Source organism: Melozone crissalis, unplaced genomic scaffold (assembly GCF_028551555.1).
Source record: "Melozone crissalis strain CALT ecotype California unplaced genomic scaffold, PUWL_Pcris_2 ptg000032l_1, whole genome shotgun sequence".
Classification (NCBI taxonomy): domain Eukaryota; kingdom Metazoa; phylum Chordata; class Aves; order Passeriformes; family Passerellidae; genus Melozone; species Melozone crissalis.
The window spans coordinates 1,702,454-1,728,822 of NW_026535810.1; the positions used below are offsets into that span (position 1 = coordinate 1,702,454).

General features: G+C 60.5%; 3 protein-coding genes across 3 annotated transcripts; 2 read left to right on the forward strand and 1 right to left on the reverse strand.

Moving 5' to 3' along the window:
* The first annotated feature begins 6,802 nt into the window (after window positions 1-6,802).
* EIF1 (eukaryotic translation initiation factor 1) lies at window positions 6,803-8,401 on the forward strand. The gene is made up of 4 exons (XM_054281772.1): window positions 6,803-6,953; window positions 7,275-7,438; window positions 7,529-7,630; window positions 8,181-8,401. Exons 1-4 carry the CDS (start codon window positions 6,923-6,925, stop codon window positions 8,223-8,225), a joined length of 342 nt encoding a protein of 113 aa, XP_054137747.1. The 5' UTR covers window positions 6,803-6,922; the 3' UTR covers window positions 8,226-8,401.
* Window positions 8,402-12,382: 3,981 nt separating this feature from the next.
* Window positions 12,383-12,829, forward strand: LOC128940385 (gastrin/cholecystokinin-like peptide). Its single transcript, XM_054281773.1, has 2 exons — window positions 12,383-12,569; window positions 12,705-12,829. Exons 1-2 carry the CDS (start codon window positions 12,383-12,385, stop codon window positions 12,827-12,829), a joined length of 312 nt encoding a protein of 103 aa, XP_054137748.1.
* A 518-nt stretch (window positions 12,830-13,347) lies between these two features.
* Window positions 13,348-20,483, reverse strand: HAP1 (huntingtin associated protein 1). Its single transcript, XM_054281774.1, has 15 exons — window positions 20,350-20,483; window positions 18,548-18,624; window positions 18,321-18,437; window positions 18,116-18,216; window positions 17,781-17,889; window positions 17,580-17,658; window positions 17,366-17,496; window positions 17,207-17,281; window positions 16,983-17,120; window positions 16,448-16,515; window positions 16,204-16,371; window positions 15,729-16,015; window positions 15,421-15,639; window positions 14,912-15,014; window positions 13,348-14,326 (listed from the first exon to the last, which is right to left on the reverse strand). The coding sequence occupies exons 1-15, from the start codon at window positions 20,438-20,440 to the stop codon at window positions 13,933-13,935; spliced, it is 2,157 nt and encodes a 718-aa protein (XP_054137749.1). The 5' UTR covers window positions 20,441-20,483; the 3' UTR covers window positions 13,348-13,932.
* Window positions 20,484-26,369: the final 5,886 nt, after the last annotated feature.

The window sequence follows — 26,369 nt, forward strand, 5'->3', positions numbered from 1 at the left end:
ACACACCAGGAGCCCAGCTCAGGAGGGCCCTGCCTGGCACACAAGATTCCAGCAAAGGTTCAGCCCAGGGTCTCTCCATGGCCCAAATTCTCTCCCTGGCATGGAGCAGGGAATTCTCTCCAGATTAGAGGGGACCTGCCTGGCTCAGACAGAGTGGAAGGGTAAGAGGAAAGCAGGGGCAGCAGGGCAGGACAGCCCTGCCCAGATGGATCATGGAATCCCAGAGGGGTTTTGGTTGGAAGGGAAGCTCATCCACTTCCACCCCTTGCCATGGGCAGGGACACCTTCCTCAAGGTGAGGTTGCTCTCAGGGCCCATTCAACCTGGCCTTGAACATTTCCAGGGACTGAGACCTGGCCTTGAACACTTCCAGGGACTTCCAGGGCACTGAGAATGGGTAGAGCAGAGCTGGAGCCATGCAGGGCTCCCAGTGGGAGATCAGTTCTGTCTCCATGGGACCCGGTGTCCCAGTCTGCTCCTTGGCTGTGCTGGCCAGCAAGGGAGCTGTGGGAGCTGAGCCTGGTACCTCTGCCCCTTTCTGTGTCCCATGGCCCAGCTGTGACAAGCTGCAGCAAGGCAGGAGGTGCCTGGCAAGTGCAAACAGGCTGTGTGGGGCTGCCAGCAGAGCTGCCGTGCAGGGATGATCCCTGCTCCCAGCACAGCCCCGTGCCGAGGCTCTGAGTCAGCCCTGGCTGTGCCTGGTGCCGACAGCTCCTGAATCCGTCGGGAGAGGGAATGGAAATCCTGTCATGGCTGTGCCTGTCCCTCTCCCAGCTGCTCAAGCTGCCCTCAGTGCATGGTCTGGGCCCTTCCACTGCAGAAAACCCTCTGGACCTGTCACTGGGCAGGGGCCAGTGCTGCCAGCAGTTCTGAGGGTGTCTGATGGAGAGCAGAGCTGCTGCCCTGAGCTGCTCCCACCCTCCCTGTTCCCATTTCAGCTTTGCTCCAGGCTGATGCCAAGGCCCCAGCTTTCAGACCACAGTGATCCCCACAAGGTGGATGTTTATTTGATACAACACTGGGATGTGAGCACAGGACAGCAACCCTGGCCAGGGGGATCCCCATGGGTGGAGGAGAGAGCCCATGGGAATGAGCCAGGAACTGACAGGGGGAAACCTGTGATGGTGTTCACAGGGGTCTCAGATTGAGGGAAGAAACGAGGATCTGACTCCATGTTTCAGAAGGCTTGATTTATTATTTTATGATATATATTATATTCAAACTATACTAAAAGAATAGAAGAAAGGATTTCATCAGAAGGCTAGCTAAGAGTAGAATAAGAAGGAATGAATAATAAAGGCTTGTGGCTCGGACAGAGAGTCTGAGCCAGCTGGGCTGTGATTGGCCATTAATCAGAAACAACCACATGAGCCCAATCACAGATACCCCTGTTGCATTCCACAGCAGCAGATAACCATTGTTTACATTTTGTTCCTGAAGCCTCTCAGCTTCTCAGGAGGAAAAATCCTAAGGAAAAGATTTTTCAGAAAATGTGTCTGTGACAGAATCCCACGGCATCTCCAAGATCCTGCAGAAGCTCCCTGGGAGATTCCCCAGCCCCGGCCTGCAGGGACAGAGCCGAGCCGGGTCCCAGCCCGCTCACCTGCCCCAGGTGCGCTCCTGCTCCCCCGCAGCAGCAGCACGGGAGGCTCAGCCTGTGCTTGGAGCTCTCCTGGCACCTCGCGGAGAGCAGCGGTGTCACAGCAGGCAGGGAGGGAGGGACCTGCCGGGGGAAGCGGGGGGGTGAATAAATTCCCTTAAACGCAGTGGCTGTGACACACCCGGGGCCACCTCGGTGCCCGGACTGGGTTGGCAGGGATCGGGATGTGCCCACGGCCAGCCCTTGCTGTCCCTCTGATGTGTCACAGCACACGCAGCGTCTCCATCCCGAGCATCCCACACTGAGCATCCCCGACTGTGGGTGGGAACAGCCAGTCCAACACCCCGGGGTCTGCAAATCTGGGCTGGGAATGCCAGGAATAGCTCTGTAAAGAAAGGGAATGAAGGCTTGATCAGGGAATCCCTGCACTGCCTCTGGCCCCGTGACAGCCGGGCTCACCCTGCTGCTCTTTCCAGGAGCAGCTTAATCACCAGCGCTGATTAATGGGATCAAATATCCCTCAAACATCCAGCTCATCCCGAATCCCCGTCCTGCAGTCACACAGAGGCTGCAGGGAGGATGTTGGAGGAGAAAAGCTGGTTTCTAGGAATGTCCCAACCCGGAGGGCATTGCTGGGCTGCGGGAGAAGCAGTAAAGCCAATGCCAGGATGATTCCTTCCATTCTGCTGCACTCCCCAGCTGGGCTGGGGGTGGCACCAAGACCCCCCCCACCTCAGAGCACAGGGTGAAATGGCCCTGCAGGACCCAACAGGGAGAGATTATTGCAGTAAGCACAGGCTGGTCACCCAGCAAGAGCCTCAGGAGCCCCAGGGCTGCTGCTGCAGGACCCCCACACAGCCTTGAGCTGCACACACACAGGGTACCAGGGAGCTTCAGATCCCCAGGACTGGCAGGGGCACTGCTGCTGGATAGACCCTGCCTGTAGGAATGTGCCCCTTGTTGTTGGAGTGACAAAATTATCCTTTGTCCCCTTCAATAGGAAATAAACCCAGAAGTTTCTCTCCTCAATTAGGTGAGAAGGCATCTCATGGGACCTTGCGGGACTTCACCTCAAATTTAAGGATATCCAGTTGGGCAGGAGCCAAAAAGTCCTGCCTGAGCAATTTACTAGAAAAAGAAGAAAAGAAAGAAACTAAAAAACTTAATGGCTTTTGTGAGGTGTTTTACCAGCAGCAAGAACCTCTTGCACCTGGATTGGTTTTCCTCTGTAAAGAATTTTGTTATTTTGCCTTTTATTAAAACCTTTTTGTTTCCAACACTACCACAGAAGCCACCCTGCTGATTTTATATCCCTTTTAAGGTAGCTGAGCTATCTTGGGTGTGAAATAGACCTCCAAAAGCTTTTGAGACCTGGCTCAAAGAGACCCATATTTCACCAGCCCTCAGCACCAGGACGTTTCTTTGCTGCCAAGGAGCACAATGGTCCCCAGATGCCTTCAGTGGGCAGTGACAGCACGGTGTCCCAGCACACAGGTGTCAGAGCACACAGGTGTCACAGATGTCACAGCACACAGGTGTGTCAGGACACAGGTGTCACAGCACACAGGTGTGTCAGGACACGGGTGTCACAGCACACAGGTGTCACAGCACACAGGTGTTACAGCACACAGGTGTCACAGCACACAGGTGTTACAGCACACAGGTGTTACAGGAAACAGGTGTCACAGCACACAGGTGTGTCAGGACACGGGTGCCACAGCACACAGGTGTTACAGCACATAGGTGTCACAGCACACAGGTGTTACAGGACACAGGTGTCACAGCACACAGGTGCCACAGCACACAGGTGTCACAGGTGTCACAGCACACAGGTGCCACAGCACACAGGTGGCTCTGGGCTCCCTCTGCTCCTCCTGCTGCCCCTGAGCAGCCTCTGGCAGCTCCCCTGGCCCGGCCCCGGCCCCTGCACAGGGATTGGGATGCCCGGGGGCACAGGCTGGGCTGTCTGCCAGCGCTGGGTACCAGGACACAGCAGCAGCTCGGAGCTCCTGAGGAGCTGCTCCTGCAGGAGACCGGCATTGCCACCTCGTGGGGAGCCGGGAGCGGCACCAGGTCGGGAGCAGCAGGCAAACACGAGCAGGAGGGTGCAGGGGCACAGCCCAAGGCACTCGTGGCTGCAGGTGCCAGCTCTGAACCCTGCTCACAGCAAAAATCAGATGTTAACACTTCCCTGAGCTCAGCAGGGATGGGTTTGACACACACTCCTCTCTTCTGGCATTCACCAAAGGCTCTGGGGGCCCAGGGGTGAGGACACAGTCAGGATGTGTCGTGTGGATGTGCAAATCAGAAGTGACACTGATAAATCGACCCTCTGGGGGGCCAGAGCTGATCTCAGACTGATGGTTCTGCTCGGGTGTTTGGTGTTGAAGAGCAGCCCTTGGAGTTGGAAATGCCTCCAGCAGAAAGATGGAGTGCAAAGCTCTGATTGCTTCTCCTGTCTGGCTACTCCACCGTGTGGCTGCTGGAGACAGCTCCTGCTCTGGGAGAGGAGGAAAATCTGATCAGAAATAGAGGGGAGAGAAGAACCATCTGCTTGTTCATGGCGGTCATGGAGCAAATTCATATTCTTGGGAAAATTTCCGTCAGTTCTCCAGCTGATCTGTCACAAACACAAGAGACAGATGCTCCAGGAACACCAGGGAGACACAAACACAGCAACACAAACAATTCCCTCTGCCCGGTGCAAGAGAAATCATTCGCCTTTATCTCAAATAACCCCCCAAGGATGATGCAACACCCTCGTGGCGTGTGCCAGAGCTGCAGATGGCAGCACAGCCAGCTGCCAATAACCTGTCAAAGCCACAGGGATGGCTCCGGAGCACCCACACAGGGAGCTGGGGCTGCAGGGGATCCAGAGGGAGCTCCAGACACAGATCCTGAGCCCAGCATGCCCAGGGTGATGCTCCTGCTCCATGAGCAGCTCTCACCCACTCCCAGAGGACAGCTCAGGCTCTGGCTGGATTTTTGCCTTTTGAGCCCATTAATTGTCAGAGATTTGCTGGGGGGGGATTTTTAGTGCCTGGATTTAGGATGTGATGTTGCTGTGGCAGCAGCCCCCGTGCAGAGACTCACCCTCCAGTTTGGGGTTTATCCACTGGGAGAGCCATGGAAGGGATGTGTTTAACAGCTCATTTCTAGCTCTGTGAGCCAGGATGCAGGCCCTGAAATCAGGACTCAGGATTAAAATCAGAAACGGGATTAAAACCATGGAATGGCCATGTTTAACAGCTCATTCCTAGCTCTGTGAGCCAGGATGCAGGCCCTGAAATCAGGACTCAGGATTAAAATCAGAAACGGGATTAAAACCATGGAATGGCCATGTTTAACAGCTCATTCCTAGCTCTGTGAGCCAGGATGCAGGCCCTGAAATCAGGACTCAGGATTAAAATCAGAAACGGGATTAAAACCATGGAATGGCCATGTTTAACAGCTCATTCCTAGCTCTGTGAGCCAGGATGCAGGCCCTGAAATCAGGAGTCGGGAACAGGATTAAATCCATGAAAGGGCCCTAAAATCAGGAATCAGGGACAGGATTAAATCCATGGAATTGCCATGTTTAACAGCTCATTCCCAGCTCTGGGAGCCAGGCTGCAGGCCCTGAAATCAGGAGTCAGGATTAAAATCAGGAACAGGATTAAATCCATGGAATGGCCGTGTTTAACAGCTCATTCCCAACTCTTCAAGCCAGGATGCAGGTCCTAAAATCAGGAGTCAGAACAGGATTAAAGCTGAGATCAGCAGCTCCCCCTCACCCTGGTTTGGCCCCTTTGGGCTCACTGGCCCCCAAGAACAGGGAGTGCCCCTTCCCAGCACCATGACTGACTGGGATGTGACTGGGTTTACTGGGATGTGACTGGGTTTTCTGGGATGTGACTGGGTTTACTGGGATGTGCTGACCCAGCCAGACCTTTGGGACCCCCTAGGAGCCAGGGTGGGATCCTCATCCTCCTCCTCCTCCTCCTGAGCCTTCCCAGGCTGCAGCTCCAGACCCAAAATCAGAGCTCAGGGTGGTGACCAAGCTGTGCCAGGTTCAGCAAGGCCAAGCCAGGCCAGGGCACAGGATCGCTGCGTGAATAACGCCAATCACTTGTTTTTAGAATTTTTAAAGTTTAATAGTAATAAAATGGTTATAAAAATAGTAATAGAAATTTGGACAATTAGGATTTAGGACAATATGAGACAATAAGAACAAAGAGTTATGGATGGTCTGGGTACCTTTTACTGGGCAAAATAAGCCCAAAAAAGCACCCACATTAACAGAGGATTAACCCTTAAAAGCAACAGCCTGTTGCATATTCATACACCTCATACATGATGCATAAATTCCATTCAAACACAGGATTCTGTCTGGGCAGTATAGAGTTCTTCCTCTTAATCCTAAAGTGTCTTCAGGGCTGAGCAAGGTGAGAAGAACTCGATAATGGAGCAATAAATTCTTTTCCTCTGAAAGATTCAGGTGTCCTGTGGCTGCTATCTTGCTATGAGTCCTCTCTTTAAAAAAGCATCTTACATAGCATAGTTTCTGTTTTAACATCCTAAAACTGTATTTAACACACTACTTAAGAAAAATAATACAGCATCACTTTCAAACATAACACATCTAATATTCCTTTTAATATTTGCGAAGTGCTAATCATAAAATACGCATTTTTCACACGGGGAAGTTCGGGGGTCCCAGAGCGGTTTTGGGGGGCATAACAGGGGTGTTTGGCAGAGGGTTGGAGGATCCCAATAAAATCTGCGAGGGCTGGAGGGGATTTGAGGCCCCGTGAGGGTTTCGGGCCGCACCGCGTCCTTTGGAGGGGAGGCCCGAGGGGACCTGGAGGTGTTTGAGCACTCCCGGGGAGTGTTCTGTGGTTCATGGCGGTATTTTGTGGCTCTCGGGGAGGATTTTGGGGGTCCCGGGAGGATTTTGGGGCTCGCGGGGGTCTCGGGGCCGATCCTAAGGGGGCTCGGGGGGTCCCGGCCCGGCCCAGGATCGCACTGCGCACGCGCCGCCCCGCGCGCTGCCGGGCCCTCCCCCCGCGCATGCGCCCCGCTCCCCCCGCGCCAGCCAGGGCGCGGCCGCGTTCGCCCGATGCGTCCTGACGCCCCCGCGCGGCAGCCAATCAGCGGCCTCGTTGGCCGTGCGTGATGGCGTCACGGAGGGGCGGTATATAAGCGGTCGGCGGCAGTCCCGCCCCCCTGACACTGCCTCGAGCCGCCGCCGCGAGAGCATCCTCCGCCCAGAGCCGCTCCCGCCGCCAGAGCCGCCCCCGCCGCAGCCGCCGCCGCCTCCGCCGAGGGAAGGGAAGCGTATCGTATGTCCGCTATCCAGAACCTCCAGCCCTTCGGTGAGGCCCTTTGTGCGGTGGGGCCGGGGGAGCCCGCGGGCCCCGCCCCGGCCCCGCCCCGTGGCGCAGTTGCTATTCCGGGCCCGGTTGCGTCAGCCGCGGGGGGGGGTTGAGGGCGGAGCCCAAGCCTAACGGGCGGGCGCGGCGTCCAATGGGGTGGGGGCGTGGGTGGGCTCTACGCGTGACTGGCAGGCGCGCGGGGGCGGGGCTGGGGTGTGACGGACTGGTGCGGCAGCCAATAGGGCGGGATCTTTACGTGATGGGCGGGTGGGGCGGCCAATGGGGCGCTGTTGGGGCGGGGCCTGACGGCTCTCCCCACAGACCCCTTTGCGGATGCAAGTAAGGGTGATGACCTGCTCCCGGCCGGCACTGAGGACTACATCCATATAAGGATCCAGCAGCGAAACGGCAGGAAGACCCTCACCACAGTCCAGGGCATCGCGGATGACTACGATAAAAAGAAACTGGTGAAGGCCTTCAAGAAGGTGGGGCTTGGGAGCTCGGGGGGTGGGGCTGCGGCCACGCCCTGCAGAGATGTTTGTGGTGTTAATGAGGATTTTTTGTCTCTGCTGCAGAAATTTGCCTGCAATGGTACTGTAATTGAGCACCCCGAGTATGGAGAAGTGATTCAGTTGCAGGGTGACCAGCGCAAGAACATCTGCCAGTTCCTTGTGGAGGTAGGACAGCTTCTGTAGTATTGTGCCCCCTGTTGATGGAGTGACAAAACTATCCTTTGGGCCCTTAAAATGGAGATAAGCCCCGAAGTTTCTCTCCTTAATTAGGTGAAAAGACACCTCATAGGACCTGGGGGACTTCACCTCAAACTTAAGGATAGCTAATTTGGACAGGAGCCCAAAAGTCCCACCTGAGCAATTTATTAGAAAAAAACCGAGAACAAAGAAACTAAAAAACTAATCACTTTTGTGAGGTGTTTTATTAGGAGCAAGGAGCTCTTGCACCTGGATTGTTTTTTCTCTATGAAAAGTTTTGTTATTTTGCCTTTCTGATTCCAACACTACCACAGAAGCCGTCCTGCTGATTTTATGCCCCTTTTAAGGTAGTTGAGCTATCTTGGGTGTGAAATAAATCTCCAAGAGCTTATAAGACCTATATTTCACCACCTAAAATCAGCACCAATTTGTTAAATGCACACAGATCCCTAAGTGTGGGCAGTGTTGGGATGCACAGAGGCATCACCCCACTGTGAATTTGTTTTCTGTCTTGCAGATTGGACTGGCTAAAGACGACCAGCTGAAAGTCCACGGGTTTTAAGTGCCTGTGGGCCACTGGAGCTTTATGCAAGAAGATATCCTTACCATGAAATTCCCACCTGTCCCTTGTCATAAGTTTAAAAGCAGCCGGTTTGTGTAATGTAACGATCTTGGGTCCACTGTTGAGTCTGGACTGTTGTAATTGGTGATGTAATAAACTGACACGAGCCCATGCTATCTCGTCTGGCTGTCCCTCATTTCCCAGAGCTAACCCAGGGGCTGGCACCATCCAGCCTGAAGCCACAAGCTCCAGCTAAGCCCAGGGACTCGTCCTGTGCTGATGGCTCCTCGGTCCAGCTGTGCTCCCATCCTGGCCTGCCTGGTGCCCCCTGCTCCCTCTGGGCACTGCTGGCTCCTGGGGGCACAGGAGTGACACCAGAGTGACCATGGCTGCAGCTCAGGTGTGGGTACCTGCGAGCCCTGAGGTGCCAGGTGCTGTCCCATGGGTTAAACTCGTGACAAGGACTAACAGCAGGAGCATCCCTGGAGCTGCAGAGCTCACACCCTGTGCAGTAACACGGCTTTGGTTTCGTTTCTAATGTTTTGTTGTAATGTATTTAAAGTTATTTAAATAAAATTGGTTTTCAAAAGCCTGTGTGTGGTGGGTTCCATCGCTCCCAGGGGCCAAAGCTCCTTCTCTTCTGGTGGGATTCCTTGCCCTGGGGGGCCTGGGGGCTGCCCCCCACTGCAGGAGCAAGAGTTCCCTCGGTGCTGTGTGTGCTGCTCCTGCTGGGAGCCCAGGGGTGGGTGGGTGCTGAGTCATTCCCTCGTTGTGTTCCTGGCAGTCCCGTGGGCAGGGTCAGCACTTCTGCTTCCCAGAAACTGCTCTGAGGAGGAGGAGGAGGAGGCGCTGCCACCCGGGTCAGGCTCTGCCAAAGGTCAGGGGCTCAGTGCTCTCTTTATTTTGTGAGCTCAAGCTCAACGAGCTAGAATGGAATCGTGGTAAGAGGCCCTGGCTGAGGGCAGTGATGGTTCTGGGGGCTGGCAGTGCCTCTGGCACAGGAGCAGTGTGAAATGCACTGAAATGCTGAATGCAAACCCGGGTTTCTCTGCCATTGCCCCCAGCACATCTGCCCAGCACCAGGGAGGGCTGGGGTGTCCTGGGGTGCTGCTCCCACCCTGATCCTCCCAGAGCAGGGCCTGGCCCTTCATCCCCTGCCACAATGTCCCCATCTCCCGTGGGTGCTCAGAGCACCGAGCTCACTGCCACCTTCCTGGGAGACTTTGCTCTTGGAAACAGAATTGCTGCAATTATGTAAAGCAGCTGTGAGTGCCCCGAGGGCGACCTCCAGCCCTGCTGTACCTGAGAGTGACCTCCAGCCCTGCCTGTGCCTCAGTGACCTCCAGCCCTGCTGTACCTGAGAGTGACCTCCAGCCCTGCTGTACCTGAGAGTGACCTCCAGCCCTGCCTGTACCTCAGTGACCTCCAGCCCTGCCCATCCTTTGGTGACCTCCTGCCTTGCCCATCCTTCCTGAAAGTGACCTCCAGCCCTGTCTGTACCTGAGAGTGACGTCCAGCCCTGCCCAGCCCTTGGTGCCCTCCAGCCCTGCCCATGCCTCAGGTGGGAGAGGCGACCATCCCTGCCCATCACGAGCAGTGCTGACAGCACCAAGGGCAGCATCCACACCGGGGTGTGCTTTTGTGCCCACAACCTCACACAGCCCAATCTGTGCTGCTGCTGTGCCAAGAATTCTCCTGTCCCTTTTGTGTCAGACCATGTCCAGCCTGGATTTCTCCCCTGTGGACTTGGCAACAGATTTGGCCACTGCCAGGACAGCTGGCCCCAGGAACGAGGGGAGCTTGGTGCATCCTCAGCTCAGCCTTGGAGCAGGGCCCAGCCCCGATGCCCACAGGCCTGGTAACAAACCTGCGTCAGGGTGATGCTGTGAGTCACCGTGTCCCCGTCACCCTGACGGCTCATTGGGTCCAGATTGAGCCATTAAAAGGCAGAAATTGGAAAACAATTTGTTTGTTCCTTGTGCAAGGTGCTGGTTGGAGCGAGCGATCGATGGCTGAGGGGTGCTGGGTGCTGCTGCCTCCCTCCATCCAAAGCCCATTTGTTTTGGGGTGTTTGAGGAGCTGACAAAGCTCCTTGGGGACAGGGGACAGTGACGTGCCCCAGCCCAGGATGTCACTCACAGGGTTTATTGAAGGAGGGAGACAAATGGGCTCTGCAAATACACTGATGGGGGATCAATAGAGGCAGCAGGAACGGCCAATATCCAATGGGGGTGGGTGGGGACAGACAGGATCGTCAGTAGGGCTGCAGCACCCCAAAGCTTCTCGGGGTGCAGAGAGATATTACAGCGTCTTGAGTGGGTCGCTGGAGGTGAGAGAGAGACGGTGAATCTTGGTTTTTGATCAGAAGGTTGGATTTATTGATATATGATATATAATACATTATAACTAATAAGAATAAAGAGAGAAGTTTGCAGAGTCTGCTAGCTAGGCTAAGAATAGAAAGAAAGAATTTAAAACAAAGTTGTGTCTAGGGACTCTGTCCCCAGCTTGCAGCTGTGATTGGCCTTTAATCATAAACATAGAAACATGAACTAATCACTAATTGAAATAGGTGCATCTTATTGCATTCTACAGCAGTTGATAACAATTGTTTACATTCTCTTTCTGGGGCCCTTTGCTTCCCAGAAGATACAGAAATCTGAAAGAAAGGATTTCTGTGAAAAATGTCTGCAACAGAGAGAGATCCAGAGCTGCAGAATGGGCTGTTCTGGGGTCTGTGTCCTGCTGAGGGGCCTCACAGACACTGCCCCCCAAGCCCGGAGCACAGAGCCCTTGGCAGCCCTGGCACAACACGTTAAAAACCTGTGCACACACCTGGGTGTGAGGGTGTGGGTACATCCGTGTGTGTGTGTGTGTACAGACACACGTGTGAGAATACACATATGTACACACACATACTTCTGTATATACATACATACATGTGCATGTGTGTTTATACAGATATTTGCATATATATTGCTATTTATAAACACATATGTATGTATGTATGTAAAAATGTGTACAGATTTAGATATATGTGTACAAATATTCATATATTTTCATATATATATATACGTGTATATATGTGTATATATATTATATATTATATATTATATATTATATATTATATATTATATATTAATAATATGTAATATATTTACATATATATGTGTATATCTTTTATTTATATGTATATATGTGTGTGTGTGTGTGTGTGTGTGTGTGTACACATAATCCCAGAATAATCGTTTATGTTAGAAGTCCAACATGTGTGTATGGATATATAATTGTGAATACTAATATAATATAATATAATATAATATAATATAATATAATATAATATAATATTTTTAATATATATTTTATATATATGTATGTGTATATATATATATATATATATGTCTGTCTGTGTGGCTCTGTGGGTCTGCCTGTGTGTCTGTCTGTGTGTCTGTCTGTCTGTGTGTCTGTGTGTCTGTGAGCACACACAGATGCCCGAGGGCCCCCCCTGGGGGTGGATGGATGTGATTGGAGCCGCCCTGAGGTGTGGCAGCCCCAGCGGTGCCTTTAAAAGCAGGGCTGAGCTGGGGTGATCCTGGAGAGAGAATCCCACTGGGACACCCACTGAGACCCACCAGGACACCCCCGGGACACCCTGCTGAGCCTCAGAACCCACAGGTGAGTCTCAGAGTCTCACAGGGCTCTAGGGCTCTGGCACTGGCTGCAGGTGACTTGGGGGGAGAGGGAAAGATGGAGAAATCCTGAGGAGCAGATGGGAGGGACAAAGCAACTCAAGAGTCCCATGGAGAGGAACAGAGGGGATCTGGGGCCTGGCCATGCCCTGGGGAGGAGAAGCTCCCCAGCTGTTTGGGTTCAAGGAGGAGCTGGACGATGCTCTTTAGTTCCCAGCATCCTTGCACGGAGCCACGAGTGGGATTGATCCTTATGGATCCCTCTGCCTTCCCTCTGATTCTGGGGGAATTGGGAACCAGCCAGGAGAGAGGGATGCAAAAGGCTTGGGGAGAAGCTGCAAGGGATGGAGGGGACTTGGGGACACAAAAGGAGGGACAGAGGGGGCTGTGAACTGTCCATGGGCTGGGGCTGAGCCTGTCCCAGTCCAGGGGCCGCAGCTGCCCCCCCTGTTCAGTGTCCCCACAGCCATGAAGGTGTCCCTGTGCCTGTGCCTCATCCTGGCCCTCACGGTGGCCCCCAGCCTGTGCCGGCCCCCAGCTGCCTTGGGGGACCCCCAGGAGCCCCCCCCGAGCCTGGCCCGCCGGGAATGGCCCCAGCAGCTGTCCCAGGAGCAGCAGCACCTCCTGTCCCAGTTCCTGCCCCACATCCTCACAGGTACTGCGAGCTATGGGTGGGTGGGCACAGCCTGGCCCACATGGAAAGGGGGAAAATACCAGCAATTTCCAAATTTCCAGCAATTTCCAAATTTCCAGTAATTTCCACCTCTAACTGCTGCCTTTGCCCCGGCAGAGCTGAACAAGCACAAGGCCTTTGTGCATGAGGACGAGGGGCTGGAGGCTCTGCACGACCACTTCTACCCCGACTGGATGGACTTTGGCCGCCGCAGCGCTGAGGATGAGGATGGTGCTGTGTAGCTGCTGGGCTGGGCTGGCTGGGCACTGCCACACTCAGGGCCTGCCCTTTCCCTCAATAAAACTCTGGCACCACGGCCTCTGCACTCCTGCATGTGCTGGGGAGAGCCTGGGAAGGTGGGCAGGGAGATTTGCCCCCAACCCCAGAGGGCAGAAGGGATTTGCCCCCAGTTTCAGAGGGCAGAGGGGATTTGCTCTAAGCCCGAGAGGGGATTTGTCCCCAGCCCCAAAGGGCAAAGGGAATTTACCCCCAGCCCCAGAGGGCAAAAGGGATTTGCCCCCAGCCCCAAAGGACAGAAAGAATTTGCCTCCAGAATGCAGAAGGAATTTTCCCCCAGAACGCAGAGGGGATTTACCCCCAGCCCCAGAGGGCAGAAGGGATTTGCCCCCAGCTCCAGAGGGGATTTGCCCCCAGCCCCAGAGGGCAGATGGAATTTGCCCCCAGCCCCAGAGGGATGCAAGGGGCAGAGGCTGAGCTGGGCACAGCAGCACACACAGCACACACAGCAGCTGCTCTGTGAATTCACATTTATTTGCCAGGGGTTCGGGCACAGCTTGGAGGGAAGGACACAATTAGGGGAGCAACAGAAGCACCCCCAGGAACATCCCAAGCTGTGGGTGCTGCTACTATTGCTACTCAGTGAGCAGGGAAGAGCTAAAGCAGCATTCCCTTTGAAGCCAGTCCAGCCCAGGCGCTGGCCAGGGCCCAGCCCAGGGTGCAGGGGGTCCCCCTGGCCCCAGTGGGTTGCCCCAGGACAAACCTGAGCCCAGACTGGGTGTTCTCCATCCCTGCAGCATCTGGACAGCCCCAGACGGGCCGAGCTGCCTCTCGCTCCGCAGACGGGCTCAGCAGAAGCAGGAACAGTTTTTATTGCCAGAAATTGGCTCCTGTGCAGGGTCCACACTGCCCCAGCAGGGACAGGGCCAGCCAGCACCCCCTGTACCCCCCTGCATGGGGAGCAGGGCCAGTTCTGTCCTTGCAGCCAGGGCAGAGCCCCCCATGCTGGTGCCAGGAGCGCTGGTGGAGCTGGGGCAGCACCAGGAGCTGAGGCTGAAGCTTGTCCCGTCTCCATTTCCCCACGGATGGGTGAGGAAGAGGATGTGTCTCACCCTGAGCCTGGGGGCTCTGCAGCAGTGTCACCTCTGGGTGCCCCAGAGGGCACAGGAGCTCTCTGCCCTCTGGCCACCACCTTGTCCAGCCCCAGGCGCTGCAGCTTCTCCACCAGGTTCCAGCTGAAGGTGCTGCTCCTGCCTGGGGGTCCCTGCCGGCCCCTGGGCACGGGGGGCTCACAGTGCTGGGGCTCCTGGCAGTGCAGTGAGGGGGCCCTCCACGATCCAGTGCCTGGTGCCAGGTGGGAATCTCGGCCCAGCAGGAGCCTCACGAGTCCCCTGGGGGCTCCAGGGCCCAGCGCCAGCGTGGGGGGAGCCGGTTCTGGGGAGGGGCTGCAGAGGCTCAGCCCCTCAAAGGGCCCACAAGAAGGCACGACGGCATGATACAGACTGGGGGGAAGAGAGAGCAAAGGGGAGATCAGCTGGGGGGCCAGGCAGGACCCCCCGTCCTTCCCCTAAAGAGCCCTGGGCTGCAGGAGACCCCAAAGCCCCCAGAGGGTGCTGGGGCTGCTCCTCAGCAGCCAGGACACGCTGGGACACGGGCACTGCTCCAGCAGCAATGTACAGACACCAGGGTTTGTCTAACAGCGAACTCCAGCTCAAACCAACCCCCAGCGAGCCTTAGGGGGGCTCATTAGGGCTAATCACCGGTGCTCGTTAATGAGGGGACAGCCCAGCAGCGGCTGCGAAAAGTTCCTGGCTGCTGCCCAAATGTGGAGGGAGGAAAAAAACCAAAAAGCTGTGTCTGTTCCCCAGAGTGCCAGGAGCACTCACTGCTCCCCTGGGCGAGCCCAGCCGAGGAAGGCTGTCCGTCCGTCCGTCCATCCATCCACAGACACACAGACACCCCAGCAGCCACATTTGGGGAGATTTCTGGTGCTGGCACCTCTCAGAGCATCAGGGGCTGCAGGGAGCCAGGCACGGAGGAGGAGGAGAAGGAAGGCCGGGGCAGGCAGCGGGGGCCCCGCGCCTTACCTGGGAGTCACCGTGGTGATCGCAGAGGTGGGGTGGAGGATGTGGCAGGTGGTGATGGTGAAGGTAGACGGGGTCTGGGGGAGGTTGTTAACAGAGAAGAACACTGGAAGGGACAGGAGACAAGGGGTCAGGACACAGGGCAGGGAGGGCAGGCGAGGCAGCCAGAGCCGGGCTGGGAGCTCCTTGCACGGGGATTCAGCACCAACTGCGCCCGGTGCCTGCTCAGAGCGGGCAGCCGGCACAGGATGGGGCAGGAGATGCCAGAGCGGCCCCTCGCAGGCAGCCGGGGGGCAGCAGGGGCTCGCCGGGGCGGTGGCCGTGGCTCATCCCGCTGCCCGAGAACCGCCCTGGCACAGCTGCAGGCGGAGCATCCCCCTGGGGAGCGCGGGGTGCCACGGACAGGCTGCTGCAAGGGGGGAAAGCACCGGGGGAGGCGAGGGCCAGCCGGGACAGGAGGGCAGGGACACCCCGGGGGCTGCGGCCCCTCCGGCCCCTCGCCCCCCGCTCACCCCCGGGGCGCTCCTTGGCTTTGGCGGGCGCTGAGGTAGGGAGCAGCTGGAAGGAGCTGGCGTCCACATCGTCCTCCTCCAGGTCATTGAGGCTGTAGACCTCCTCCAGGTCGGTGTCCAGCTGCCTGAAGTCTTTGGTGAGCACCCCGGGCCGGGGCACCAGGATCCCGCCCAGGTTGGGCTGTGCCAGCTGCTGCCAGTGGTGGAGCGTCACAGAGCCTGGGGATGGGAAAACAGCCGAGGGGAGCTCAGGAGGGGCTGTTGGACCCTCAGAGCACCGTCAGCTCCTCACCCCCTCTGCCCCTCACCTTCCAGCGGCTTCACGATCTGCAGCTTGTCGGGGAAGCAGGTGAGGGAGCCCAGGGAGAAGCCGGAGCCAGCCGTGAGCTCCGAGCCCCCGGAGTAGCTTGTCCCGCTGGAGACGACGCTGCCCTCGGGGGTGAGGAAGCCGCTGGAGCTCTCCCCATCCCTCAGCCTCCAGAGCTTGCGTTCCCGCTCGGCCTCGAAGAAGGAGCGCTCCGAGAGCCGCTGCACCGCCGCCTCCAGGTCCTGCCGGCCCGGGGCTGCCCGGGGCTCCTCGCTGGCGCCATCGGCCCTGATGGGGGCACAGCTTAGGGCTGCACCTCAGGGACCCCCCCAGACCCTGCCCTCCCTGCCCCAGGCTGCTTCCAGCATCGCAGCTCCTGCGCAGGAGCAGCCGCTGTCCCACCTGGCCCCGTTCTCCCCCGACCCGGCCCCGGTCATCCCCAACCCGGCCCCGTTCTGCCCCATCCCAGCACTCACTGAGCATCCTCCGAGCCGGAGCCGTTGGTTTGGGGGGTGCTGGCCCCCCCAGAGTGGGCAGTGGACACCTGCTTGGAGCCTGGGACGTGGTGGGGAGACTCGGAGCAGGACTTGGCCTTGGCTGCCTGGTTCACGGCCTTCACCGTCTCAAAGACGCGCTGGTAGCTCCTGCGGGCAGGAGGGAGCTCGGGGTGAGCCGGACCCGTCCCACAGCACAGCACAAACCATCAATGACAGCACTCACTTGTAGTCCGAGGAGGAGCTGTCCGTCCTCTTCCTCATCATGCCCTTGATCTCAGCCGCCAGCGAGTCCTGGGGACGGGATAAGCGGTGTCAGTATGGGGGGGCAGTGTCAGTATGGGGGGGGGGCAGTGTCAGTATGGGGGGACAGTATCAGTGCTGGGGAGGCAGTGCCGGTACTGTGGGGGGGGGCACAGTGTCAGCATGGGGGGACAGTGTCTGTACTGGGGGGGGCAGTGTCGGTACTGGGGGGACAGTGTCAGCATGGGGGGACAGTGTCAGTGTCGCTACTGGCGTGGCAGTGTCAGTACTGGGGGGGCAGTGTCGGTACTGGGGGGGCAGTGTCAGTATGGGGGTGCACAGTGTCGGTACTGGGGGGGCAGTGTCAGTACGGGGGTGCACAGTGTCAATACTGGGGGGCAGTGTCAGTACGGGGGTGCACGGTGTCAATACTGGGGGGCAGTGTCAGCACTGGGGGGGCAGTGTCGGTACCGGGGGCACAGCAGGGACCCTCCCCGTGCCTCCCCGTCCCCGCTCACCACGGGCAGCAGGCTGGCAGCGCTGTAGCGGCTCACGGTGCTGTTGGGGACGCTGCGGCTCCGCAGGCTCTTCACCTCCTCCCGCGCCTCCTGCAGCATCCCGCCGCACTCCGCGTACTTGTCCTGCAGATCCCGCAGCTGCGGGGACACCGGCACGGCTGGAGCACGGCCCCGGGGCACGACCCCCGGCCAGGGGGGCACCCAGGGCTCCCCCCCGGGCTCACCTCCATCCGCAGCTGCTGCTGCACCTCCTTGGCCGCCGTCAGGTGCTGCTGCAGCTCCTCCACCTCGGAGCCGTACTGCGGGCAGGAGAGGCCGGGTCAGGGCGCTGTGCCCGCACCCCCCGTCCCCCCGGCAAGGGCAGGGGACCCTCACCCCCTCACCGTGCGACATTTCTGCTGCAGATCCGCGACCTGCGCCAGCAGCTGGCTGATCTCCTCCTGCTGCCGCGCCGCGTCCTCCGCCCGGTGCGCCAGCTCCTCCGACAGGTGAACGACCTGCTGGCTCGCCTCGGCTGCGGGAGGGGGCTCTGTCACCGCCGGGCACCGCCCCTGGCCCCAGCCCACCCAGCCGGGCAGAGCCCCGAGCCCTGCTTACAGAACTGCTCCACGCAGTCGATCATCAGCTGCTGCTCCTGCTGCTCGTACTGACAGGTCTCGGTGGCGATGTTGGTGGCCTGGGGGACAGGGTTGGAGAGGCTGAGTGGGACAGGCAGGACACTGAGGGGGCAGCTCGGGTCCCCCCAGGGAGAGCAGGGCATTTGGGCAATGAGGGCATCCTGCAGCTGGCTGTGCCCACCTCCATGCGCAGCTTCTGGTTCTCCTCCTCCAGGCTCCTGAGCTTCTGCTGCAGGGTGTCGTACTGGAAGTACTGCTGCAAGGACAGCGAGGACTCGTGCCTGCGCAGCCTGGGGACAGCAGGGATGGCCTGAGCAGGGCAGGCAGCGTGGCAATGCCCACTCTGACCCGTGCCCGCTCCCCTGCCACAGACCAAGCTCTGTGGGGTCGGACCCACAGCCACCAAGGGAGGGCAGGGATGTGGCCAGTTGCCACCCCAGGGATGTGATGGCTCCTGGCCAGCCCACAGGAGCAGCTGTGCCCCAGGGGAGCGGCAGGACAGGGGGTCCCACTCACGGTGTGGAGGTGGTGGTGGCGGGCTCGCTCTCCTCGGTGCTGGTGGTGTAGAAGTGCAGGAGGTCATCCCGCATGGACACCTCGTGGCGCAGCTGCGCGATCTGGAGAGACAAAAGCGCTTCAGGACCCGGCCAAAGGGACCACAGCAGCCCCCAGTGGGGCACACAAGGGGCCAAGGCCCAGATCTGTGCCCAGGAGCTGTTACCTCCTCTTTGGCCAATTCCAGCTGCTCCTCCAGGAGCTCATTGCGCTCAGTCAGGCTCCGGTTCTGCTTCAGCAGGGACTGCCCGATGCGTGCTGCCAGCTCCAGATCCCGCTCTTTCTGCAGGGGCAGGTCTGCCTCAGCTGGGACTCACCCCTTCCCCACTCCTCACCCAGCCCTGTGTCCCCAGGATGCCACCAGCCCTCACACAGGTGGCATCTCCGACGTACCTCATCCAGCAGGTTGGTGACAGCGTCGATATCGTGGTAGGTCTTTGTGATCCTGGCCACTCGCTCAGCACACAGGACTGGGGGGAGAGGGCCACAAGGTGAACCCCCACACTGTGGGAGCACTGACCCAGGGGCTCAGCACTGTCCCCCCAAGCTGGTCTCCAAAAAGGACTTTTGTCAGCTGGGTGGCACCTCACGCAGTGCCAGGCAGGGATCCCCACAGCTGGGACAGCATCGTGGGAAATGGGGGGGCTCACACCTCACCCCCAACCCTGCCCACACCTTGAGGGGGCAGGAAAAACGCTGGGTCCCCTTGCTGACCCCACAGCACAGGCACAGCGCCAGCCCCACTGCAGAACTCACGGACAGGAAGGGGGGACAAGGAAGGGCAGCAGCAGAGACAGGATCAGAGGTGACATCTCCAGCAGAAAGCAGGCTGGAGCTCCAGCATAAGTAGCCGTGGGTGGCACCGTGCCGAGCCGGGCTCGCGGGCGGCGTCCCCTCCAAGCTGTCCCCAGCCCCCTCCCCCAGATCCCCCCTGCCCTAGTTTGGTTTCTCTCTGGGGGAGGGGACGCTGCCGCCCGCGCCCACCCGGTGCCCCCGCAGCTGCACGGCGCCGGAGGAGGGGAGGGATCGGGGGCTCCCACCGGGCCCCCGGCACAGCTCTGCGTGCCCCGCCGCTCCCCGGGTCTGGCGGGGAGAGGAGGTGCCAGCACCGAGTCTCGGTGCCCCCGCTGCGGGTCCTGCCAGGCAGCGCCGGGCACGCACCCGAGCGGCGGCGCTGGAGCCGGAGGGAGCCCGAGCAGAGCCCCGAGCCCTGCCCGCACCCCCAGACTCTGCTACAGCCCCGGAGCTGCCTGTGCCCCACGCCCTGCCCGGTGCCCTTTCCATGCTCTGCTGCCCCGAGAGTGCGTGCCTCAGTTTCCCCTGGCCGCGCTCAGAGCCCCCAGTCAGAGACACCCCCAGTCGCGCAGACGAAGTGGGTTAACGGGGAAGCTCAGCTACACAAATCCCATTAGGCGTCCCCAGCTGGGGTTGTGTAATGGCGAGGGTGTTGTCATGGCAATGCCCCCACTCGCCACCCAGGTCCCGTCCGGCCCTCACTGCCCCACGCCCCAGAGGGCACGGACCCCAAACACGGACCCCAAACACGGACCCCAAACACGGCCGTGGGGACACGGGCCAGCCCCATCCCCAGCCTCGCCCCCCTCTCTGCACCCCGACAGGAGCCGCGCTCCGCGGGGGTCCCCAACTGCACCTCGTCAGGCCCCTGAGCCATTAATTGGAAGTAATTAGAGCATGAGCATCGTTACGCTTGGAGCGAGCGGCTGGCCCTGGCAGACGGGGGCTGCGGCGCTGGCGAAGATGTAAACATCCACCCAGGGCCCGACTGGGGGGGGGAGCACCCCGTTCCCACGGCAGGAGGGGCGCCCTTCCCCACGGGCACACCTGGCACACGTGGCTGTCCCCTGTCCGTGGGCACAGCTCTCCTTGGGGTCGGGGTGACCCTGGGGGTCCCCAAGGGACCGGGAGGCGGCAACCCCGGGCCAGAGGGCGGCGAGGGAGCCGGGGATTGAGGGAAGGCACAGGTGGGGAGCAGAGGGCACCTCCCGAGGGAAGACCCCGGCCCTGACCCCTCCGGACCAGCCCCGGCCCCGGGGACACCCCGGCCCCGCCGCTCCAGACCAACACCGGGGAGAGCCGAGCCCAGCCCTGCCGCAGCCGCATCCTCATCCTCATCCTCACCCCCATCCTCATCCTCATCGCCATCCCCGGGGCGGGACCACCCGCGCCGCCCTCACCTTCCTCCAGCTCCCGGGCGATGGGGTCCGCGCCGCGCTCCGCGTTCCCGTTCAACTCATCGTAGGCGGCGGGGCTGCTCCAGATCTCCATCGCGCCGTGCCCAGCGCCGTGCCCACCCAGCCGTGCCCACCCAGCCGTGCCCAGCCCCGCCGCGCCGAGCGGAGCCGCTGCGGCCGCTCCCGCCCCTATTTATAGGATCGCCCGCTCCCCGCGCACCTGCCCGGCGCATCCCTCGGCGGCGGGGCCGGGGCCGGGGCCGGGACGGGGGCGGAGCCGGGCGGGAGCAGAGCGGGGGCGATGCGGGGGTCGGGGTGCGCATTTCCCCCGTTTTCCCCAGGGACACGATCCCCATCAGGCACCCCAGGACTGGGCTCCTTGTTGGGGAGCCCACCAGGACAGCCCTGCTCAGCCCTGGGGGCTGGTGGAGGTGTCCCTCCCACCTCTTGGGACCCTGGGGGTCCCTGAGCAGCAGCTCTGCAGTGTTGGTGCTGTGGGTCACCCACAGATAGCAGCTCTGCCCCTTGGGAAGGACAGGGAGAGATTTGGAGCCCTTCACACAAAGCCATGGGGTCCCTATGAGGGTCAGGGTATGTTTTTCTGGCCAGCCCTGCTCTGCCACCCCCATCATCACCCACGTCACAAACCCTGCACCTGCAGTGCCCATTGCAGTGCTGGGATCTGCCAGGACCCTGATCAGCAAAGGGGCTTTTCCATCTCACTCCAGCCTCCCCATTCACCACCCCTGGCTCCAAGCATGGCCTGGCATGAGCCAGGATGCCCCACACTCCCTGGCTGGCACCCTCTCATCCCCACAACACTGGTGCAGAGGCAGCACAGAAGCAGGAAAGGTGAATAAATCATGGTGCGCTGAATTATGGAGGAGCTGGCAGGCACGTAGCACAGGCCGTGGGTGTGGTGCTGGTAATGCCAACGTGCTCTGTCCTCATCACCTGCCTCAGTGCCCACCCTTGTCAGCACCCAAACAATCAGCGAAGGGATGCAGCTGGAGCTGCCCCTCAGCATTGCACACCTTTGCCTGCTTCACTCCTACCCACTGGGATCCTGCCATAACCCCAGTCCTCTCTGGGGTGAGGATGGAGCAGATGCCCTCAGTCCCAGCCTCTCCCTCCTCCTGGAGCTGGATTTTCCCTTGGTAAGGCCTGGGGTGACACAGCCAACACCACCCACCCTCCAGGGACGCCAAGGACTCAAGCACACGTCTCAGTATGGACAGGCAGGAGCTGCTTCTTCCTAATCCCCTGCCCCAGGATTTGCTGCTCTGGGCAGGTTCCCTGTGCCTGCACAAGCAGATTACAGGGGGCTATTTCTGATGGCAGCTTAAAGGTTTGACGCCATGGGCCCCCTCCAGCACATGCCAGCAGCACTGGAGTGGCTGTGACCTGCAGGAGTGTGGCACTGAGAGCCCCATGGAGCAGGGCTGGGGTGCTGGGGTGCTGCATGCTCCCTACCCCATGGCACAGAGACAGAATTTGGGGCTCAATCCCTTGTATGGCCGCTGCAGGGGGCTGTGCTGATGGTCACCTGCTGAACAGAGAGGGAGCAGCCACCAGGGGAAGGCTGCAAGCACAGCCAAGGCGCGGTGCTGGTATGAGCAGGTGGGTGGAGGCTTTGCCCCCATCTGTCTCCCACTGCCCCACATCCATCCCCCAGCCCCCTGCTCTAATCCTGTCCCCGCCACACGCAGCCCAGAGGCACAAACAAAGCGGAGATAATCCGTCTGTGCCCCCCGCTGAACCCCGACCTTGCCCGGGGATGGAACACGTCACAGGGCCGTGGGCACTGCCCCTGCCTGGCCCTGGGGGCTGCAGGAATGTCCCCATGACATCCCCACAGCTCTGGGGGCTCTGCTGGCATCCCCACAGCTCTGGGGCTCTGCTGGCACCAGGGATGGATCCCCTCAGCTCTGGGGGCTCTGCTGGCAGCCCCCTGCTCCAGGCTGGCATGCTGGAGGAGCAGCACCCCTGGCATCCCCTGGCACACCTCGCCAAGCCCACCAGTGTCCCAGCCCAGCACAGGGGAGCAGGGACGTGCAGGGGGTCCCGGCAAATGCTGGGGGGCTCTCTCTCCCAGCATCCTGCTTGGCTCAGCAGCAGCTGCTCCCAGAATTAGCCCGGGATGTTCCGGGTGAGGAAATCCAGCCCGTCAATCCCATTAGCGGCGATCAGAGCTGTCCCGGCCGTGCCCATCGCCCCTCCCCGGCCCCGCTGCACTCACGGAAATACTGCAGGGTCTCCTCGATCTGCTGGGGGGTCAGGGGGGCTACGGGCTCCGGGGGGGCGCTGGGGGCTCGCAGCCAGTCGCCGTGCTCGTAGCCGAACACGGTGTCAGCCCGCAGCGTGTAGCGGGGCAGCTGCTCGCCCAGCAGGCTGACGATCTCCACCTCGGGGACAGCCTCGCTGCACAGCTCTGGGGACAGAGGGACAGGGGGACACGGCGTCAGTGTGGTTTTGTTTTGCAGGTTATTGTTTTGTTTGTTGTTTGGTCGTTTTTTGGGCTTTTCCCCCTCTGCTTTTAGTGTCGGTTTATCTCTTTGCTGCTTAGCTACCTTTCTGACAAGTTTCAAACCCCTTCCTCCCACATCCACTTGTTAACCCCTCCTGTCCCAAGCAGTTTTCCTTCCTTGTATCCCTTGCCTTTGTGTTTCACCCCCAGTTCTCCTGCTTAGCTGAGCATTGTATCCTCCCTTGAGACCTGCCCCCCTGTATAAGCTGTTGTTTGCCCCCAGCTCATTGCCTGGGACTTGAGGAGTGTAACATCAAATAAAGGAACCCAGTGCCACCCCAGTGTCACCCAGTGCCACCCAGGCCCGTGCTGCTGCTGTGGCCTTTTTGTTTCGTGTTTTGCCTCCATTGGTAGCTGGGATTCTGCGGAGCCCCGAAAGAGGGGGAATGTCACCCCCACCACTGTCACCATCTAGCCGGGACGTGCGACATGTGGGGAGGGGGCTGTGCAGGGGGAACATCCCGCACCTCTCAGCCCACTCTGTCCCCTGGGGATTTGGGGCTGGGTCCGTCCCCAGAGCCACTGGTGCAGGGATTGTGGGGTGCCCCGCAGGGTGGCACTCAGGGACCCTTCCCCAGCTCTGTCCTGCTCCCCTCATTCCCCTCTGCCCGCGGGCAGGGTCCTGCTGCCATCTCCTGGCCACGCTCTGCGCTGGGCACAGCGGGCCTGGCACGCAGTGCGGGGTGAAGGATGCCGGGACAACGGCTCATCTCCGACACAGAACAGTGACAGGATGGAGAAACAGCCCAAAGGAGACCCAGCTCCTCACCCCCCCTCACCCCAGTTCCCGCTGGCACCCTCAGCTGTACCCACCAGTGATGGTCGCGGCATCGCGGCGTGTGCCCGGCTGGGACACCGGGCTGGGCCGGGGACAGGCGGTGACAGCTGAGCCCGGGCTGGGCTGGGCGTGGCAGGCGGGTGGGCTCTGGCTGGGGAGGATCTCTCGTGGGAGCGGGGTGTCCAGTTTGGCTGGTGTTGCGTGGGGGCCTGGCTGCCATGGGGAGAGGCACCGTGCGCCCGGGCTCCCGGAGCGGCACACCAGAGTCCCTCCTCCGGGCCCTGCCTGGGGGGAAGGAGCTGTTCAGGTGATGCTCGAGGGCTCCAGGGACACATCCTGACCCCACATAGGACAAAAACCTTCCTGGAGGCAGCATCTGCCAGCCCAGGAGGCATAGCCAGGGCTCAGGTGTCCTGGCACAGGAGAGCTGTGGGAACAGAATCCAGCTCAGCTCCACCCCTGAATACGGGGCAGGTTTGGCAGAGGCAAGGGGTCAGCGTACCTGCTCTGCGGTGGCTGCTGTGTGACCGGGGGCTCAGCACCAAAGCAGCGCCAGGAGAGGACAGGACGGGAGAGGAGAGGACAGGAGCCTGCCCCCACAGGGTCCCTGCCGGGTCGCTGCCTGCGGAACGAGCAGGGAGGAGCTGTCGAGCTGCCCGGCGCTGGGCAGACACGGCAGCAGTGCCAGGAGAGCCCTGGGCAGCTCCACCTCGCAGAGCAAAGTCCACCTGCGAACCTCCGCCCTGTCGGCAGCAGGATGCAGAGCAGGGAGCAGGGCAGGGCTGGGCAGCATCTGCAGCTGCCTCATGCCAACCATAAACATCATGAGACGGGCCATAAATCCAGCATATCCCTGCTCTCTGGCCACCTCCAATGGCTCTGGCTCGGGCTGCAGCCGCTGCTGGCACTGCTGCCCTTCTGCCCTGCAGGGCAGGAGCTCCCTGCCGCATCCCCAGCCCTGCTCCCACCTCCCTCTTTGTGCCACAAGCAGCCCCTCGTCCCCAGCTCATGCCAGGGCATGGCTGCCCTCTCTCCTGGCAGATGCTCGGGGTCGTTGCCACATGCACAGCACCCACACCAGGCCACGCTGGTCCCCCTGGCACACAGGAACAGCACAAAGCAACACACAGACCCCAAATCACACCCACAGCCTTCCCCAGCCCCCTGGCACTGCCACACACAGACCTCGGGGCGGCCCAGGAAGCAGCTCCCCATCCCCAAACCCTCATCCCCTCCTGTCCCCAGGGAGGGAGCGGGACCCACCGTGCGGAGCGGAGGTGCCGCTGGCTGCGGAGGGAGCGCGGCCGGTGAGGGTGAGTCAGCTCAGCCGGGGCTGCCAGAGCCCTGCGTCTGCTTTTGGCCCAGCTCCTGCACGTACATTCACTCTCCCCGGGGGAGCCTTGTTCAGACACGTGCGGAGCAGCTCCCATCGCCCCAGAGCTGCTCCCACCGACCCCGGACCCCGCCGTCCCCGGACCCCGCTGTCCCCGGACCGAGCTGTCCGCCCTCCAGCAGCGCTTGATGAGCCGGGAGCTGCCCCGGGAGCTGGGCCAGGGCAGGACGGGGGTCCGGGGCACCGATGGGACGCGGGCCAGGAGGAGCACGGTCCTGGCTCAGCCTGGCCCAGGTGCCTGTGCAGACTCGCTCCGTGCCCTGCCCGATGCCATCCTGTGCCTCCTGCCCGGGCACCTCCCGAGGAGCGCCGTGAGAAGGGGAGAGATGAGGAAAATTCTCCTAGAGCTGTGGCAGCCGCCCTCAGATTCTCCGGGGAACGGAGGGGAACCCTCGGGCACGGCCCGGGGATTTGGGGTGCCCAGCCTGGGGAACGCGGGACGCCGTGAGAACGGGAGGCACAGCGCAGCCGGTGACAGCGGAGGGGGAGTGGGACACCGCGGGAGCCCGGGGGCACCGGGAGTGCGGGAATGCCGGGTTTGGGTGCAGGGATTGCGAGAAGGGCGATCCGCACACACGCTGGGCGCTGCTCCTGCATGCGGAGCCATCGGAACCATGGACATCGCTCCCGGCCCCGCCGACAGCAAAAGCCGCTCCCCAGCCGAGGATGCCGGGACCCGTAGTCCATCCCTCCCTGAGGACTCCGCAAGCAGCTCTGGTTGCTCTGGTCCAGGTGTTCTCTGGCTCCACTTTCCCCCCAAAATCCCGCACATGCCGCTGGCAGCTCCGCACAGAGGGACTGGGGATCTCGGGGTGTGCACCCCTGCCCACGGCACCAGGAGGGCTGCAGGACCCGGCCCCTCCTAGGGCAGCTGTTTGGGGCATCTCCAGACCCGCTGGCACTTTGGGGACAGGCAGCTCCGACAGCAGGAACGTCCCTATGACCGCAGCAGGGCTCCACCAGGTGGGGTCCAGGCTCAGCACAGCCAAACCCCCATCCAGGCACGCAGGGCTGGAGCCAAGGCCTGTCACCGATTGTGCAGCAGCTGCAGCAGGCCAGGGGCTGTCTGGCCCCCATCCCATGAGGCACCCCAGCCCCACGGCCCTCGGGAAGTGCACTGGGTTCTGCCCGGAAAGCAGCTGTTGTTTTGCTCGCTGCAGGTCCTGGCACGGGCTGTGGCAGGAAGCAGCTCCATTTCCCTGAGCACTGGGGTTGGCTGTGGCCACAGCACCGAGCTCGGGCAGGCAGGATGTGCCCCCCCAGCCCCACTTCCCAGGCCAGCTCCTGCTGCTTTGTCCCCGCTTGCTCCTGTCCCGAGCACGGCA